Source organism: Hordeum vulgare, chromosome 5H (assembly GCF_904849725.1).
Source record: "Hordeum vulgare subsp. vulgare chromosome 5H, MorexV3_pseudomolecules_assembly, whole genome shotgun sequence".
Taxonomy (NCBI): Eukaryota; Viridiplantae; Streptophyta; class Magnoliopsida; order Poales; family Poaceae; genus Hordeum; species Hordeum vulgare.
This window is the reverse complement of record NC_058522.1, coordinates 497102458-497122056: the sequence shown is the minus strand read 5'-3', so window position 1 is coordinate 497122056 and position 19599 is coordinate 497102458. Positions and strand designations below refer to the sequence as shown.

General features: G+C 49.7%; 2 protein-coding genes across 2 annotated transcripts; both read left to right on the top strand.

The window, feature by feature from the left end:
* Window positions 1-8146: 8146 nt before the first annotated feature.
* Window positions 8147-10276, top strand: LOC123400021 (UDP-glucose 4-epimerase 3-like). Its single transcript, XM_045094414.1, has 8 exons — window positions 8147-8457; window positions 8569-8618; window positions 8743-8878; window positions 8979-9080; window positions 9235-9544; window positions 9632-9714; window positions 9797-9888; window positions 9974-10276. The coding sequence occupies exons 1-8, from the start codon at window positions 8218-8220 to the stop codon at window positions 10071-10073; spliced, it is 1113 nt and encodes a 370-aa protein (XP_044950349.1). The 5' UTR covers window positions 8147-8217; the 3' UTR covers window positions 10074-10276.
* Window positions 10277-15091: 4815 nt separating this feature from the next.
* On the top strand, window positions 15092-16985 carry LOC123400020 (heat stress transcription factor B-2c-like). Its single transcript, XM_045094413.1, has 2 exons — window positions 15092-15745; window positions 15873-16985. Exons 1-2 carry the CDS (start codon window positions 15440-15442, stop codon window positions 16773-16775), a joined length of 1209 nt encoding a protein of 402 aa, XP_044950348.1. The 5' UTR covers window positions 15092-15439; the 3' UTR covers window positions 16776-16985.
* The last annotated feature ends 2614 nt before the right edge of the window (window positions 16986-19599 follow it).

Sequence of the window (19599 nt, the reverse complement as noted above, 5' to 3'; positions counted from 1 at the left end):
TGCGGTCGTTCTCCTCATCGTACTGCCACGCCAGCTGCGTGCCGTCGGGATCACCTGTCTTGGGGGTACCTGAACCTGTTGGTGTTGTGAAGGAATCTGTGAGCCATGGAGACTTAGTAATCTATGACCTCGGTGCCAGAACTAGCCAAGTTATTAGGTTGGAAAAGTGGAGTATTTAGGTTGCAGCATCTTAAGCTTTATATGGTGGCTAGCTTACGTAGAACTTGTATGAAGGTGGTCTATACTAGCGGTCGATGTTAGATGATCACTAAGTGATCCTGAACACCTACCTACGTCAAACATAACCCCACCGTGTTCCCGATCAAAGAGAGATCTTCGAGGGGACAGTCACGGTTACGCACACAGTTGGCAATTTTATTAGCTTATGTTTAAGTTATCTATTACTGGATGTTAACAAATATTCCAAGTTGCCACATAACCGCGTGCACGGCTTTCCGAAAGATTAAACCCTGCAGGGGTGCTCCAACTAGTCCATCACAAACGTACACGGGCCGCAAAGTAATCTTCTATCACGAATCTCGTGATCTCGTCGGATTCCTTAGAGGAAAACCTCAACTCTGGGGAGAACCAAAGCTTCACCGGGATTCCTATACGCAAGATATATCGTTAAGGTAAGACAAGACTAGCAGGACCTCCCGTCGTGTCGACGACCCTAATAAGAACCGCGTATCTCAGTCTCAGGACACGACGGATGAGCTAGACGTCGGGATGGCTAAACAACGAAACAAGAAATGAAGCCCTACGTGTCAAATTCATCACAACACACCCCAATGGGTCAACTCTGGTATTTCCAGGTAGCCAAGACATAAATCAAACCAACATGGATGGGGTGGTGCAAAGAATATCTCCACACCATCAACTATGCAATCTCAAACATCAAAATACTAAAACTACACAATCTGACATAAACTGCATCATTGCACTTTGTGAGCTACATGCAAGGTGCCTACAGCCACCTAAACATGCCAAATAAGATATGTGTCTGTAGCTATCCAAGAGTACTACAAGCACAAGCAAAAATATCACACAAAAGAGTTAAACACAGAAAGTTACACAGCTGCAAACTTGCCCAAAAATATCAGATTTGAGGGACTTAGTGAAAATTCCAGATTCTCACTATCTGTTTATGCTCTGAAGCATTTTGAAAGCAGCCAAAACAATATCTACATGACTCCAAATGGAATGAAATTTTACAGGGATTTGGACAAACATATAATCTTCAACTTTCCAGTTGAAAGCTAAGGCTGAATCACAACACATTGACCTGCACAACCTCATCAACAGGAGAAGAAAGTATAAACAGATTCTCACTAATCTGGAATTTCAGCCACATGCCTATTTTGATTGACCACAACTTGCACATATGATTCCCTAAGCATGAAACAAAACCAATATGTGGTATAGGGGGTCACCCTCTACTACCACAACCAAGAAACAAACCCTTGGGCTCACCACATCACATGGAACCAAGCTCTAAACATGGAACAAAACTGAAATAAGTCATCTCCAAAAAATGTTCCAAAGGCAAAAATGACTTCACCAATGGATTCCTGGGATAATTCTACCCCAAAACCATATATAAAACATATGCACTTGCTTGGAACAAGTGGGCACAAACTAGGAAAGAAAATCTACATAGAATCATATATAGTGAATAGTGCACCATCACATGTGCAAAATCACTAGAGCAAATCCTACACAAGCTCTTGCACATGATCACAACATCAATGGGGGTGCATGAGGGGTAGACCTCATGCCTATGTGCCTTGGCACATCACCACACCATCATCTAGCAACAAGCACATCACAATACATCCCTACACATGAAATTGAGGACACCACCTAGTTGACACCATAGATACTACCCCTACTATATAAGAAAGATCATGGGCATATCAAGGTCAACATGACTTGGGCATGTGTGTGGCACACACACACAAGGTATGTGGGGAGGGGGTAAACCCATCCACACACACACCACACTCATGAAATCACAAGCACAAACTAGACCATACACTAAATCTCATAAGATGCACCTACACATGAAATTCTAGTGCATCACACACAAAAAATGCTATGCTTGCAATCCTACAAGTATACAAAACACCCTACACATGAAATTCTACCAAGTATATCTACACACACACACAAGTGCACCTCATGGGTTCACAAAGCTAGCAACATACATAACTCCCATGCTGGTTTGAGAGGAGGGAAAAATATATACTCTCATGTGCAAAACACACAACAAGGCTACAATAATCAGGGGCTGCTGGAATCAATTCAGCAAACGAAAAAAAAACAAAGAAAAGAAAAAGGGGGTAGGTACTGGGATCGAACCCCAGACCTACTGGTTCCAACATACACAACACACATAGCCTCACTACTCTGCTACAAGTCACTGGTTCAACTGCAAAGAGGGTGCAAACATGGTATGGTCTACTATGCAGCTACTGTGCTAAAAATCACCACAAAAATCAAAAGGGGCGCCGAGGGGATCGAACCCACGACGTGCTACTGTCAACCACAACGCGCTACCACTATGCTACGCCTCGAAGTCTGACAGAGAAGTGGGATCTGCTATTTTGAGCATACCCTTCGGGATCCACTGGTGATCCACGGTGGCCGGAACAGGGGAGCTACCTCGCCGGCGACACGAGCAAAATCTAGCACCGGCTCGTTGATGGAAGGACGCCCTGGCATCCACGGTTCCATTTCCCTATCTAAAACCACTCGAGATGCACTACTATTACTCCTCTACGACGCACGGCGGCGCCGGCGACAGGGAACAACTCAGCGGCCAGCTACACGGACCCTACGCTAGATCGAAGACAGGGAAGGGGGGAGGAAGGATCTGCTCACCCCACAGCCGAAGGAAGCGAGCCGGCCGGAGAGGAAGCAAAGGACGGCGAGGAAGAAGCCACGTCGAAGAGGTTCGTCGGAGCGAAAGGGGACGTCGATGAAGTAGGGGAAGAAGATGCGATGTCGATGTCCTAGCCGCGGGAATGGGTTCCCACGAGATCCCGCGAGCTCGCCGATGCCTTAGAGAGGAAGCAGAGCCACAGCATCAACGGCGGCGAGCTCCTTCACGAGCCGTCCATGGCGGATGCGCCGATCTCTTACCTGAGGCCGTCGAGAGAGAGAGAGGGAGATGGGGAAGAAGTGGCGGCGGCGGAGGAGGAACCCTAGCCTTGGCACGGACGCCAGGGGGGGATTAAATAGGGGAAGGAGAGGAGAAGAACGCGGCGCGGCCATGTGCGCGAGGTGCTCCGGTGGAAAGCATAGAGGGGAAAGATGAGTCGCTGACAGGGGGCCCTGGTTTCGAGCTGGAAAGGAGGAAGAAGAGGGACGTCGTGCGGGCTCCTGCGCGAGAGAGAGGAGAAGTGGGCCGGCGTGTGGGAGGAAGCCCACAGGGTGGCGCCAGATAGAGTAGAAGAATTCCCTGGCTTTCCTATTTAGAGAAAAAAAACAGAGAAGGAAAGAAATGCACAAGGAAAACTACAAGTGCAAAAAATAAAACTAGCAGTTCCTTGGACATGATAAATCATGACCTATTTAATAAAAATAGAAACAAGAGTTTAGGAGCAAGTAAATATTTTACAAAACATAATTATAGGGTATGTTTTGTAATTCCTTGCACCATCTACAACACCTTTTAAAAACAGCAAATCACATCTCCAATCACCACAAAACAAAGCTAGCACTTGGGCATTTTTAAAACAGGGTAGGCTCAAGTGAATCTTGAGCTTGGAATAAAAGGGAGAGGGAAGGGTTTTTTAAAAACCTAAGCAAATCACAATGTAGTTCCTACAAACACAATGCATACTCCACACAAGGTTCACATCTCACATCACCACATAAGATCACAAGCGTCACATGAAATCATATGACCACAAAACAACAACACATGACACATGGAATGATACGATATGGCATACATGCATGCAAGGAAGAATAACAAGGTGACATCACATGAAATCATACATGCATTGAGCTCTCATGTCATAGACAAGGTGGACCCACATAAGAAGGTTCCAAAAGGGGATGGTTACACACTTGGGGCATTACATCGACGGACTATTCGAGAGGGAAAGTACAATTCCGGTTGGGTGGTTAAATATCATAGGTGTAGGAAACTGCGCCGACAATATTGACCAACTCTCCTTCCGCTACTACTACGAGTTGGTAACGATTAGGTCAAATATTATATGCATCTTCATAGTGGTCCTGGGCGTGTTTGTAGTATGTTTTTTTGGTTTTCTAATGTGATACCCTATAGTATCAACTTTAAGAGTTTAACAAATGATGCATCAATATCCATATGCAGTATTTACATATTTTTTGTTTAGTGTGTGTATGATAAAGATAGCATATTGAAATTATTTTGTCAAACAAACAAGGAAGCTAACAAAAATAACTAGGCAAGATATATAACAAGAAAATAATGTGGTAGTGTGCACGACCTCTTTTGTTTGTGAAAAAACTCCCCAACAAAGATGTCAGATATCTTGATTGCTCTCTCATAAGAGCGGTTGGGTAACCCTCAAGTGTAAGGGTGAAGTAAACTAGCAATAAGTATTTATCTCCATTTAAGAATCAAGATTTATCAAACCAGAAGGAGTTCTTCCAACAAAAAAGTTATTGGTACCTGCAGAGAAGACACAAAACAAGCTTGTCATCAACGCAACAAGAAGGTTTTCAAGCTTCTTGTCTTGGTAGTTACAAGATTAAATTGCAACGGATAATTATAGTTGATAGAAAAGTAAAACAGTACAATAAAGAATAATATATATTAGAAGTTTTTGGTAATAGAAAATTGGCCCAGGGGTCCATAAGTTTACTAGTTATATCTCTCATAAGCAAACAAGTAGTGTGGTAAACAAATCACTCTTGGTCAGCGATTAAATTGCAATATTTATACTTATGACTATGATCACTTCATGATATAATCTTATATAGGCATTACATCCGTAATATGTAGTCCGCTATCCAACTGCATCTACAACTACGCTGGCCTAAGACCGTTATCCGTCATGCATTTCCAAGTATTAAGTTCATGACAAATAAAGCATTGCAATAAGCAAGATGAAACAATGTAGACTGTAAAATATCAATCAATATGACGAGAAACGATGGTGTTTTCCTTGATGGCAGCAATACAATATAATACAATACGTGCCTTTTCCCTTTCTGTTAAGGGATATATATCACCACAAGATTAAAACACATTACAGTGCACCACTCCTTGTGAAGAAATACCCATCAAACTTGGACAAAAAAAATAGATAGATCAGAGAGCATATAAAGCTCTTTAATTATACAAGAAATATATCTCAAAAGATTCAATTAAATTCAATGAACAATTTGATCATAAAATGACAATTCATCATATGAGAGAGAGAGAGAGAGGGAGAGGGAGGGGGAAGGGGGGAGGGAGGGAGGGAGAGGGAGAGGGAGGGAGAGGGGGAGAGAGAGGGGGGAGAGAGAGAGAGGGGAGAGAGAGGGGGAGAGAGAGAGAGTCATCTAGCTACCGCTATGGCCCTAAGATTTTAAGGAAACCATTCTTACATGATCATGGAGGCAATACAGTTGATGAAGAAGAATTCTGTAATAGATTTTTTCTTTGACAGAGTGACGAAACATGCCTTCAGATTGGATCTCCTTGAAAGAGAAACTTGCGGTGGTGATTAAAATAGGAGAAAATCTTGCGAATAGTTCCGGAAAATATTGAACTTATAAACAGAGAAATGGACGTAAGGCAGTGCTCTTGGGACCCACACGGGCATGAGCCGTGGCCTAGGCCCTAGTCGTGCCACTAGACTGTGAGGAGCCTCTATGGGTCCTCTCGTCTTCATCCATTGCTTTCTGGAACCTTCATGGACAATAATTAAATCGTATTAAAGCTTTGGTTTCTTTTTATCTTGGTAGATATTGATTTTTAGAAATTTTAAAAACATGCAGAAAATAATAACTAGCCCGGGGCACTAAATTAGTTGGGTTAGTCTAGAAAAATAATATAAATTGCTATAAAAATACTCAAAAATAATAATATAATAACATAAAACAGTAATAAAATATATATACGTTTGAGACATATCATGAGCTCCTCCTCTAGCCCCCGCCGCCCACCTCAACAAAGCTGACATGTGCATCGGTCTATCCTAAGCGACCCAAGTGTCTATACCCTCTGCCTCCAATGCTAGAGTCACCCTCATGCCACTAATAACGAGCGGGCCCCATACTACAAGCATCAGAGATTCACCCCACCAGCTGCCGTCGAGGGCCTGGAAGGACGACGTTGGGCCTCGTCGGGGGCGAGCGGGAGGGCGGCCAATGGCTGGCGTCGAGGCCAAAGGACGACACCGCCAGGGCCTGGCGCTCGTTGGGGCCAGCGGCTGGTGTCGAGGCCAGAGAGCGGCGCTGGAGCCTGGTCCTCGTTAGGGGCTAGCGGTAGGGCGGCGCTGGACGGTGACGCTACGGGAGGGCGGCCAACGGCTGGCGTCGAGGCCAAAGGACGACGCCGCCAGGGTCTGGCGCTCGTTGGGGCCAGCGGCTAGTGTCGAGGCCAGAGGGCGGCGCTGGAGCCTGGTCCTCGTTAGGGGCTAGCGGTAGGGCGGCGCTGGACGGTGACGCTACGGGAGGGCGGCCAACGGCTGGCGTCGAGGCCAAAGGACGACGCCGCCAGGGTCTGGCGCTCGTTGGGGCCAGCGGCTGGTGTCGAGGCCAGAGGGCGGCGCTGGAGCCTGGTCCTCGTTAGGGGCTAGCGGTAGGGCGGCGCTGGACGGTGACGCTACGGGAGGGCGGCCAACGGCTGGCGTCGAGGCCAAAGGACGCCGCCGCCAGGGCCTGGCGCTCGTTGGGGCCAGCGGCTGGTGTCGAGGCCAGAGGGCGGCGCTGGAGCCTGGTCCTCGTTAGGGGCTAGCGGTAGGGCGGCGCTGGACGGTGACGCTACGGGAGGGCGGCGGGGCGACCGGAAGGGCGGCGGAGTAAGCGCCGGCGCACCGCCATGGGTAATGTGGGGGGGGGGGGGAATACACAGGAGATTGGGCTAGGCTTCTCTCTGTAGGTTTATTATGGGGGCATTTTGAAAATATCAGAAAAACCGACTAGACATTAACGGTTTGACTCACAGAATTGGTTTGACATTTAAAATGAGATGCTATTGTGGCATGAAAAACTAAGAGAGGAGTGCTATTTTGGCACTTGTGGTTTCGACTGATGGTATAGTGGCAATTTTCTCCTTAAGAAAAAAGAGCAATTCGAAATTCCGAACACCGGAGTCCTCATTCTCCACGGCCGTTATCGTCTCGGGGTGGGAGAGCTGCCGCCCCATCGATCCACCAAATCTCCTTGAGCCGTGCATGTCTTATCCTTCTTCTTTTTTTCCTTTTCCGTTTCGTGCATATCCATCCGTATGTGCACTGGAGCACGGAAAAGCCCATGGCTGGCGGGATGTTGTTGTTCCCCTTACTCCTCCTCCACGGTGATCAGATTGCAACGCACGCGATTATGAACGGTTCATTTGGGCCTGCTGCGGCGCGGGCGAACCGTTTTCGGCTGGCCCGTAGTTATTCCCGTGTAGATGAGGCCGATGGAGACGGCGACGGGAACGTTGGTGATCGGGGCGGGGCGCGACGAGAAACCCGCCGCTTCCGCCACGGCCTGGCTCGTGTATCTCGGGCGCTTCCGTTGCGTAGCGCGTTGTTGGTTGCCGAATTACCGGCGCGCGGTTCCTCACATCACTCGCGCCCCGGGAACATCGCGCCGGCCGGCGGTGCCGATAGAGCCGCCTCGCTGCGTGCCAAAACCCCCAAACTAACTAGGAGTACTGTATGTTATACTCCTATACTAGTGTACAGTATAGCAGAAATCAATACGAGAAGATCGGCCGATCGATCGCCTTTTGAGCCCCAAAGCGATAGGAAGGCCAACGGTGCCACCATAACATCCCGAGATCAGAACGAATGTCGCGCACGCAATTACTCCAGGATCGCTCCATCCCGATACGTACGTACGCGCGTGCGTACCTAGTATTAGTAGACTAGCTCGTGTCCTCTCTTCACACGGGCACGGGCACGTACCCTCCAGTCTATAAATCTTTGGGGTTTCGGCGGTGCGGTGGCGTACGTACACACGCGAGCGCAAAATCCCCAACGGAACGGGAGGAAGGGGAGAGGGAGGGGGAGCGAGGGACGGATGGCGATCGGCGGCGTTGGCGCTGGGGGCGGGGCCGGGAGCGTGGAGGGGCAGCAGGGCAGGAGCGTGCTGGTGACGGGCGGCGCGGGCTTCATCGGCACGCACACGGTGCTGCGGCTGCTGGAGAAGGGCTACGCCGTCACCGCCGTTGACAACTTCCACAACTCCGTCCCCGAGGCGCTCGACCGCGTCCGCCACATCGTCGGCCCCGCCCTCTCCGCCCGCCTCCAATTCATCTTCGTACGTTCCTATCCTAGTACACACTACTACCTGCTTGCGTCCACGCCGTCTTCCCTTTGCTCCATCCTCCTGCCTGCCTGCCTGACCGATTTGATCTTGCCTTGGCTTCAGGGCGATCTGACCATCAAGGATGACCTGGAGAAGGTGTTCGCCGCCAAGAGGTAGCTGTTCCTTGGATCGATCGATCGATCGATCAATCTGCCAGGAGCCTTTGATTTTCCGAGCGCGCGGCGATCGATCGATCGCTGAAACTGACGGTTTGCCGTGTGGCTGTCTGAGCACCAGGTACGACGCCGTGATACACTTCGCCGGGCTGAAGGCGGTGGCGGAGAGCGTGGCGCACCCGGAGATGTACAACCGCAACAACATCGTCGGCACCGTCAACCTCTACGACGTCATGAAGAAGCACGGGTGCAACAAGGTGCCCCCTTTATATACTTACCCGCGCCCCATAAACCTTCCAGAGATGTATCCCGTGATCTTCAGAGGTGCCCTGACACTCTCTAGAACGTGCGTGCCAGTTGGTGTTCTCGTCGTCGGCGACCGTGTACGGCCAGCCGGAGAAGGTGCCCTGCGTCGAGGACTCCCCGCTCAAGGCCCTCAACCCCTACGGCAGGACCAAGGTAAAACGTAACTCTCTACATACATACATACGATCGCCTGACGCTCGCGTACGTCGCCCAAGTCGTCGACAGCGATGGCCGTCGGCGTGATCGGCAATTATATAATCTGACTTTGCAACTCTCTAATGGCATGTCGTCGATGTGATGGATGCAGCTGTACCTGGAGGAGATGCTGCGCGACTACCAGCACGCGAACCCGGAGTGGAGGACGATCCTGCTGCGCTACTTCAACCCCATCGGCGCCCACCAGAGCGGTGACATCGGGGAGGACCCCAAGGGCGTGCCCAACAACCTGCTCCCCTACATCCAGCAGGTGGCCGTCGGCCGCCGCCCCGAGCTCAACGTCTACGGCCACGACTACCGCACCCGCGACGGCACCGCCGTCAGGGACTACATCCACGTCGTCGACCTCGCCGACGGCCACATCGCCGCGCTCGAGAAGCTCTTCGCCACCCCTGACATCGGTACGTCCGTCCGCCCGCCGGCCCAAGCAACAAACAAACCAACCTGTTACCAGTGCGTGCATCGCTTGATCGTTTCTCTTTTGTCAGGCTGCGTGGCGTACAACCTGGGGACGGGCCGCGGGACGACAGTGCTGGAGATGGTGAGCGCGTTCGAGAAGGCATACGGCAAGGTTGATACCATCTTCTTTCCCGTTGATATTTTTTTGCTTCGTCACGTGAAAACGGGACTGAGGCCGACGTTTCTGGCTGCAGAAAATCCCGGTGAAGATGTGCCCCAGGAGGCCAGGCGATTCGGAGCAGGTGTACGCGTCCACCGCCAAGGCCGAGCAGGAGCTCGGCTGGAGGTAACCAGTCAAATATCGCCATGAACACCACCAGTCAAATATCGCCATGAACACCACCAGTCAAATATAGCTTATCGCTTTGCAGGGCCAAGTACGGGATCGAGGAGATGTGCAGGGACCAGTGGAACTGGGCCAGGAAGAACCCGTATGGCTACTGTGGCGACGCCGCTGAAAACAAAGACTGATTCGGTTCTGCTGCAGCTAGCTTCTCTTCTGATCGAAGAGCTCGTCGTGGCGTCTCTTCTGAAAGATGTTGTCAATAAACCCATGGCATTAAAGGCGTCTTTGGTTGTCTCCAGTGAATAGTGCGTGCATTGCATGCGTTGTTGAGTGGAGTCTGGTTGAGGGAAAATGAAAAGAAAAACAATATATGCATCTCATCTCGTTTGGTTGCCCGTGTCGAGGTTGTTTACATTAGGGGATCGGTTTAGCCACGTTATTTGGTTGTCAGTATGGGCTCCACGCATGCAACTACACTACGAGTTGATTGCGTGCATGTGATGTGATTAAGATTAGCAGCTACCCGTGACACACAGAGTTCCATGATGGCTACGATGAATGGTGGCGAGGACACAAATATTTCACCGCGCCGTCGTCACACTAGGCCACCGTCCATCGCCGCGGGCTCGCCACGTCGACTTCTTCGGGACGACGAACAATCCTCCCGCCGTCATATATCAAATGGTCGACCATGCGCCACCGCCGAGTTTGCTATGTTTCTAACGATCAACGTGCACCGTCATCGAGTTGTTACAGGTGCCACAATAAACTAGTTGCTAGAGTCGCCAAAGTCCATGCAGAAGAGCGCTGAGGCAGAGGACGACGTGCGTCGCACCATAGCGACTACGATAGACGGCGGCGCGTTTGACATGACGAGCACGAAGTAGTGCGCGAGCGAGCCTTACGGGAAAACGGTGAATTAGTTGCTACCCTTGTTATCATAGAGAAAGTCCGTACAAAAACAATGTACAAAGGAGGATAAATTCAATCCTCACACCATGGCAGCTTATAGTAGGACGAGAGATAGGAGACCAAGATGACCGACGCCGGAAACAACTTTAGTGTAGTAGGATGCGGGCAAGGAGGTCAAGAGGAATGACGCCGGCGTCAAAAGAGGCGAATAGGAGGGCTCTGAGATAGAGGAAGAAAAATAGTGTGCGCGTAATTACGACATCAGTGCAGTAGGATCGTCTAAACAAAAAACTTTCAACACTAACATAGTGTGAAATTACGTGATGAAGCCGCGAGTCAAACGAAATTTCAGGCGATCGACTCAACGTGATGAATTTGACAAAATTCGTTCAAACTAGCTCCAAACATAAACATGAAATTAAGCATTTACGAGTTGATGAAACTACGAAACGATCGCAAATATGAAATCGTAACATCGATGTACAATAAAGCTAACCTCGAATCGAATCAATGTTGTGTACATTATAGGGGAGAAGGAAGAAAGGAGATTAGAGAGGATGTTAGAGGAGGTAGAAGAAGAAGCACCTACACATCTTGCATCCCTCCAGGCTTCTCTCATGCAAGGGGACCATCCATGTGCATTCGTTGTGCATTGTGTGGGTCTGGCTCTGAAAAAACTGTTGATTCGAGTGTCGTTTACGGATCAAGTTCGGGAGAGATCCTATGTGGCGCCTTCAGCGCCACTTGGGAAGCCGGCGCGTGTAGCGCCCCTCCTTGTGGGCCGGTCCATGTAGGGTGTGGTTGGCCATTAAAATATCAAAACAAAGTTTACATAATTTAAGAAAGTTCGTATTTACGAAAAAAGTTCAATGTTTATGTATTAAAGTTCACCAATTTTTAAAATATGTCCATCGATTCTTAAAAGGTTCACATAACTCTGAAAAATATCATCAATTTTGAAAAAAAGTTCATCAATTTTTAAAAACAGTCATTGATTTTAAAAAAGTTCACGAATTTTAGAATGTGTTCACTGATTTTCAGATAATTTCATCAATTTAAAAAAAATCTTCAATTTTTAAAAAAGTTCACCAATTTTAAAAAAACTTCATCGATTTGAAAAAATGCTCACCGACTAAAACACATATAGGATCTCTAGATGGGCCGGCCCATCGCGGAAGCGTTGCACGCGCTGGTTAGCAAAATTTGCCTATAACCGATGACTTGGGCGCTAAATAGGATATTCCCAGGCTCCGTGCTGCTTTAAACTTCATGCAATGTAGGCCAAATTGTGTACACACGTAACCAAACATCACAATTTTTTCCCACGGGTCTGATTGGACCATATGCGGGCAACCAAACACGTCCCAAGTGTGCCTCGAAAATGTTCGGTGTTGTACTATTCCTGCGATGGAATTTCAGCGAAATCACTAATTGAGGAGTACTCCTTTCAACAATCATTCAGACCTCATCACGTTGCGACAAATGTCGTAGTGCATGTGTGCCACTTGTTGCAACCCGAGGTTTTTACTTTTTTTCCGTAAATTTATATTTTCAAAAACATTTTATCTCGTAAACCGTACTTCCAAATCTCGCAAACGCGAGCCCCCCTCGCCGGCCATCCTCGCTCGCGCCGACGCCCCAGCACGCGCCGACCGCCTCACCTCGCCTCCTTGATACGTCTCCAACGTATCTATAATTTTTTATGTCCATGCTATTATCTTGTCAACTTTGGTTGTTTTATATGCATGAATATGCTATTTTATATCTTTTTTGAGACTAATCTATTAACTCAGTGCCAAGTGCCAGTTTCTGTTTTTTTCATGTTTTTAACCCATTTTCAGACGGAGTCCAAATGGAATGAAACTTTACAATGATTTTCTTTGGACCAAAAGAGAACCCGAAGCTTTGGAAGAAGGCCAGATGGGCCACAAGGGAGTCACAAGCCCTCACGCCGCCACCCCCCCCCTCCCGGTGGTGGCGAGCAGGCTTGTGACCTCCTCGTGGGCCCAACCGACGCAATTCCACCGCCATAAATTTCTATAAATTCAGAAACCCCCAGAAAAAACCTAGATCGGGAGTTCCGCCGCCGCAAGCCTCTGTAGCCACCAAAAACCAATCTGGAGCCTGGTCTGGCACCCTGCCGGAGGGGGAATCCATCTCCGGTGGCCATCTTCATCATCCCGGCGATCTCCATGGCGAGGAGGGAGTAGTTCTCCCTCGGGGCTGAGGGTATGTACCAGTAGCTATGTGTTTGATCTCTCTCTCTCTCATGTTCTTGAGATGTCTTGATCTCGATGTACCATGGGCTTTGCTACTATAGTTGGATCTTATGATGTTCTTCCCCCTCTCCTTCTTGTAATGAATTGAGTTTTCCCTTTGGAGTTATCTTATCGGATTGAGTCTTTGAGAACACTTGATGTATGTCTTGCACGTGTCTATCTGCTGTGATCAACTTGCGGGTTTGTGATAATTGGGAACCTATGCATATGGGCTGGCACACGTGGATTCTTGTGAGTACTTGATGTATGTGTTTGGTGATCAACTTGCGGGTTCGTGACATTGGGAACCTATGCACACGGGTTGGCACACGTTTTGACTCTCTGGTAGAAACTTTGGGCGCTCTTTGAAGTTCTATGTGTTGGTTGAATAGATGATTCTGAGATTATGTGATGCATATCGTATAATCATGCCCACGGATACTTGAGGTGACGATGGAGTATCTAGGTGACATTAGGGTTTTGGTTGATATGTATCTTAAGGTGTTATTCTAGTACGAACTCTATGATAGATCGATCAGAAAGAATAACTTTGTGGTGGTTTCGTACCCGACAGTAATCTCTTCGTTTCTTCCATGCTATTAGTGACTTTGGAGTGACTCTTTGTTGCATGTTGAGGGCTAGTTATATGATCCAATTATGTTATCATTGTTGAGAGAACTTCACTAGTGAAAGTATGAACCCTAGGCCTTGTTTCCACGCATTGCAATACTGTTCGTGCTCACTTTGGTTACTAGTTACCTTGCTGTTTTTGTAATTTCAGATTCCAAAAACCTATATCTACCATCCATATTGCACTTGTATCACCATCTCTTCGCCGAACTAGTGCACCTATACAACTTACCATTGTATTAGGTGTGTTGGGGACACAAGAGACTCTTTGTTATTTGGTTGCAGGGTTGCTTGAGAGAGACCATCTTCATCCTACGCCTCCCGCGGATTGATAACCTTAGGTCACACACTTGAGGGAAATTGCTACTGTCCTACAACCCTCTGCACTTGGAGGCCCAACAAAATCTACAAGGAGAAGGTTGCGTAGTAGACATCACTCCTCACCGCTGGTCGCCCTCACCGTTGGTCGCCGTCGATCGCCGCCTCGGCCGCCCGTCGAAGCACCATGGATGCAGCTCCAACTGCAGCATCAACCGTGTATATAAAAGTTTCAACCGTGTATAAAAAAGTTTAAACCGTGTATAAAAAATATTTCAACCGTGTATAAAAAAAGCTTCAACCGTTAAGAAAAACAGCTTTAACCAAAAACTTCAACGAGGAAAAGTTGCAAACGTTGATAGAAAAAGCTTCAACCGTATATGGAAAAAGCTTCAAACACCGATCCGGCTGCAGCATCTCGCCTGGTCACTCCTCAAAAAGTTTTAACCTCAACCGTTAAGAAAAAAGTTTCAACCAAAATACTTCAACGAGGAAAAAGTTACAAACGTTGATAGAAAAAATTTCAACCGTATATAAAAAAAGTTTCAACCGTCGCCCCCGCTGCAGCATCTCGCGTGGTCGCCTTCTGTCACCGCCGTCAGACGTAGCGGCTGCCGGTGAAGATGCCGCAACGCTCGCCGACATCGCCTGAGGCTTTATGGGGGGAGGGGGAGAGGAGGGAAAAAGAAGGAGGAGGAAGAGGAGGAAGGAGTGGGAGGAAGGGGGAGAGGAAAGGAGGAGGACACGGCAGATCTGATAGATCGACGCCAGCCACGCGACCGGTGAAAAATGTTTATCATAAATCCACCCCCCCCCCCCCCCCCCCCCCCCCCCCCCCCCCACACACACACACACACACACCCCCCAAAAAAAAGCCTATCCAAACCACCGGCGGGATGGTCGACACGTGCTTCCGTCCAGCCTGGGGCAAGCCCGCGCGGACCCGAACCTTCCAGAAAACCAAGCCCGACAAGCGATCGAAGTTTCTTGCTCTTTCCCAGCCGTCGGGCCCCACGGCACCCAAACACCAATCTCGCTAGAAGGGCATCTGGGCCGTCCGCTGGCGCCACCAGATCCCCATCCGACGTCCAGATGCGGCCGCTCGGGGGAAGATATCCACGCGGGCCGGGTCCACCGGGCCGCGGCTTTCTCGGTACGAGTGGTGTGCGTCGTGTCGCAGTCGGGAAAAACTATTTTTATCCAAGGTGCGTTTTCTTTTGCCTCTCGCCTTTTTTCCCATTTCTCTGATTATTGTTATCGTCGTTCTCCTCCTCCCGTTTGGTATAAATCTCGTAATCCCGCGGGCGAAGCTTCCAGAAGGCTTCTTCCGTACGTTCCTTTCTCTGGTGAGGTGTCCTCTCGCGCATCTGGAAGCTACTACGGGGTTCCCGGGGCCAGATCCGGCCGGAAGGGGCACAGGAGGCGCCGGCCTGATGGCGGCCGAGCATGGCGCAGCCGCGGCGGCTGTGGACGGGGCTGGGGCGGAGCCTCCTCCCCCGGCGCCGATGCCGGGGCTGGCGGCGACGGCCGACGCGGCGGGGCAGAGGTCGCTGCCGACGCCGTTCCTGACCAAGACGTACCAGCTCGTCGAGGACCCGGCGGTCGACGACGTGATCTCGTGGGGCGAGGACGGGTCGACCTTCGTCGTGTGGCGGCCGGCGGAGTTCGCCCGGGACCTGCTCCCCAAGTACTTCAAGCACAACAACTTCTCTAGCTTTGTGCGGCAGCTCAACACATACGTACGTGAGCTCGATGGGTTCCGTTGGTTGATTCCTCGGGCTCGGGTTTGGATTTGGCCTTTCTGGATTTTTTGGCGTGGAATGCCCATGTTGGTGATGCTTGGATTTTGCTTGCTGTGACGTGTAGGGATTTAGGAAGATCGTGCCGGACCGGTGGGAGTTCGCCAACGACTGCTTCCGGCGAGGCGAGAAGCGCCTGCTCTGCGACATACACCGCCGGAAGGTGGTGCAGTCGGCCGGGCTGGCGGCCGCCGCAGCCGCGGCCGCGGCTGGCGCCGTGACGGTTGCCGCTGCGGCGATCCCGATGGCGCTGCCGGTGACGCGGTCCGGCTCTCCGGAGCTGCAGCTCTCCTCCGAGGAGCAGGTTCTGTCGTCTAACTCCGGATCCGCGGAGGAGCTCCCGCTGGCGCCGTCTGGCTCAGGAGGGTCCGCCCCGGGCGGCGCCGCCGCCGGCTCCTCGTCGGGCGATATGGGCGAGGAGAACGACCGGCTGCGCCGGGATAACGCGCGGTTGACCCGCGAACTGGGGCAGATGAAGAAGCTCTGCAATAACATCGTGAGCCTCATGTCCAAGTTCGCCTCAAGCCAGCAGCAGGACGGTGGCCCAGGGTCGCTGTCCTCCGTGGTGAACTGCTCCGGCGAGTCGGCGCTGGCCCCTCCGCCGCCCCTCCCCGCGGCGATACTGGACCTGATGCCCTCGTGCTCGGCGCTGGCGACGGCCGCCGGCTTCGCCGTCGACGGCGGGCCGGACGCGGACGCGAGGCTGTTCGGCGTCTCCATCGGTCTCAAGCGAGCGCGAGACGAAGAAGACGAAGACGCCGTCCGCGAAGAGCGTCCTAACGGCGACGGAGACGGCGCGGACGTGAAACCGGAGGAGGCAGCGGACCGGCGGCCCGACGGCGGCAGCGAGGAGCGGCAGTCGTGGCCGATATACCGGCCCAAGCCCGTGTACCGGGCCTGCAACGGGCAGGACGGGGCCGGTGCCGGGGCGGGTTCCGGGTCGGACCAGGACAGGTCCAACTCGAGGTGAGTGGGCAATGTTGTAGAAGCTTCGAGCACCTACTAATTATTAATCACTAAGCATCATCAAATAATAATATAAGCATCACTAGAGACGTGATAGGATCTTGCATTACTTTGCTAGTAGCTGGCGGGCCCAGCCCTGCCCTCTACTACACCTCTGTAATTGTAATCTTCCTATTTCATTTGATCTATAATATGTTTGTAATTTCTTGTGGTAGAGCGTGCCGCGGAAATCAGAAATGCATTTCCGGCAGGTTGATCGGCCACTTTTTCTTCTAGTGCTAGCTGTGAGTATGATTTGCTTCACCCGTACTCCCTCCGTTCTAAAATAACTCTTTGAAGCTTAGTACTCCCTCCCTTTCTAAATATCTGTTCGTCCGAAAATACTTCTCACATGGATGGATGCATCTAGATGTATTTTAGTTTTAAATATATTCATTTTTATATATTTGTGCGACAAATAATTTCGGACGGAGGGAGTTAGGTCTTTCTAGAGATTTCACTAATGGATTACATACGGATGTATATAAACATATTTTAGAGCTAGATTCATTCATTTTAACCTTTAGTGAAATTTCTTAAAAGACTTATATTTAAAAACGAAAGAGGTAGAGCAATTATAAAATTAAGACATATATTTTGAGACGAAGGGTGTATGAGGTATTTTTTGTCAGCCGTGGGCGATGGGTGGAGACGGTAGAGGAGTTTGGCGGCCAGATATATATGGTTATAGTGGTACTTCTGTTCAGACGGGTCAATGCGAGTGGTACACGTGCGTACTGCAACCCTGGGCCGGAATTGGTTGATGGTGTGGTGTGGTGTGGCCGGGCACGTAACCAAAACCGACCCCGTATGGACGTCACCGGAGGAGCACTCGCTAGAAGGCGCGCGCGGAATGCGCTTTCTTTGTTCGGTCTCGGCAACGAAGATGGCGACGTGCTGTCCAATCGTTGCGCTGCCTTTTTTCGCCCGGTTGTTCCCTTCTCTCTCCTCCGTGCCGTGGCCGTCATTTTTTTTCCTTCTAAGATGGTACTCCCTCCATTTCTAAATATAAGTCTTTTAAGCGATTTTACTAGGGAACTATATACGGAACAAAATGAGTAAATCTACACTTTAAAATATGTTTATATACATCCGTATGTAGTCCTTTAGTGAAATCTCTAAAAAAAACATATATTATGAAACGGAGGGAGTAGTATGGTGCTAGCATAAAAAATCTCCGCGCCACAGGGACGGCTGCTGTGTCGCTACTCGCCCGCGGTGGAGTCCGTCCCGTCCGAGATCTCAAAAAAATCTGGGGCCGGGCTTCTGGTAGGCTATGTATGGCGCGTCAGTGTATGGGTTCTTGCTAGAAACTTCGCAGCGTAGCGAAACAGACGCTCCGTGCGTAGCCTTTTGTGGACTAGTCCCGGCTAGAAGCCGCGGACGCCTTCCCTACATCTTTTCGGCGGAAACATCAGGAATGTTCGGGCGGCGGCCAACGAAGAAAACGGCTGATACTTCCTCCGTTCCTAAATATATCTCTTTTAAGAGAATTTTACTAGGGGTTTACATACGAAGCGAAATGAGTGAGTCTATATTCTAAAATATGTCTATATATATATCCATATGTAGTTCAGTAATGAAACCTTAAAAAAACTTATATTTAGAAACGGAGGAAGTGCATGACAAAAGTCGTGCACGGCATGCTCTTCTCGGGGATCATTTGGACTAGTCATACTATAAGCCTTAGGCTTCTCCGGGGTCACTTTGACTAGTCAATACTCTGCTTATGTCAGTTGTAATGTGTGTATCATATGCATGATACTAGTATATATAATACCACGTCTGTAATATATAACATATGTATATGATAAAGACGTGAATAAAAAGAATTTGAACATCAATCGGACGAGAAGACATTCATGAATCTAAAAATTTAGAGAGGAGGCGAAGATCCAAAGAAGGCAACGGTGACAGCGCCAAGAATGACATTCTTTTTATCCTATACTTCTCTAGTCTGTAGTCTAGTCCATGTAGTCTATACAGGGGCTTGTCTATGTAATCTGTACAAGGCGACGAGCGATGAGCGAATGAGGCGACGAAGAGGAGAGGCGACGAGACAACGAGGAAGCGACTTGTCTACAGCGATCGATCTGGAAAAAGCGGAAGCAGCATCGTCGCACGCCGGAGCGATCGATGCCGGGCCTCAGCGGGAGCAGCGATCGATCAGGACTATCGCGCCATAGACCCTCGCTCGCTCGTTCCAGCGGGAGCAGCTCCCACTGGCCCAATAGTCCATCCTTTTTTTATTCTAAACAACTTCATACTTCCCGGACTCTTTCTCCACACATTCTACTAATTCCTGGATATTTGTAAAGTGATACGTAGTCGGTCAGGTACTGAAGAGAGTTGTTCAAGTAGAGGTCTAAAACATTTAACTAGAGGATGTTGGGTCGTTGTTGTAACAATCAAATATCAATGTTGATGGGGTTATAGTCCTAGGGTAGGGTCATAGGCCTGCCCTGTAAATCCTACCCAAGGACTACCCCCCATAAGGGACAAGGCCTTTAGTCAGTTCCGACTGACTTAAGGAATCCCCATCGTCCAGTCGGTAACAGGTCCTCGATGATCCAGTCGGAGACTAGCATTCGGAGAACATCCAACTAACCGACTGGATGCCACTCGAAACATCGTAACCCCCTCGAGGAAAACGGTCATACGTTTCCCGGTGCATTTATTAGCATTTAGGACGTACGTTACCTGTAACGTACGCATTCAATCGCCACTACTCCCCCCTGTATCAGAACCGTTGTGGAGGGCATCGCACTCTATATAAGCCACCCTCCCCC

Excerpts from the sequence above, each read along its gene's own strand:
- LOC123400020 (XM_045094413.1), top strand. The coding sequence starts at position 15,440 with ATGGCGGCCGAGCATGGCGCAGCCGCGGCGGCTGTGGACGGGGCTGGG. Across the intron at positions 15,746-15,872 it reads TGCGGCAGCTCAACACATAC|GGATTTAGGAAGATCGTGCC; the intron begins GTACGTGAGCTC and ends TGTGACGTGTAG.
- LOC123400021 (XM_045094414.1), top strand. The coding sequence starts at position 8,218 with ATGGCGATCGGCGGCGTTGGCGCTGGGGGCGGGGCCGGGAGCGTGGAG. Across the intron at positions 8,619-8,742 it reads AAGGTGTTCGCCGCCAAGAG|GTACGACGCCGTGATACACT; the intron begins GTAGCTGTTCCT and ends TCTGAGCACCAG. Across the intron at positions 9,715-9,796 it reads TCGAGAAGGCATACGGCAAG|AAAATCCCGGTGAAGATGTG; the intron begins GTTGATACCATC and ends TTCTGGCTGCAG.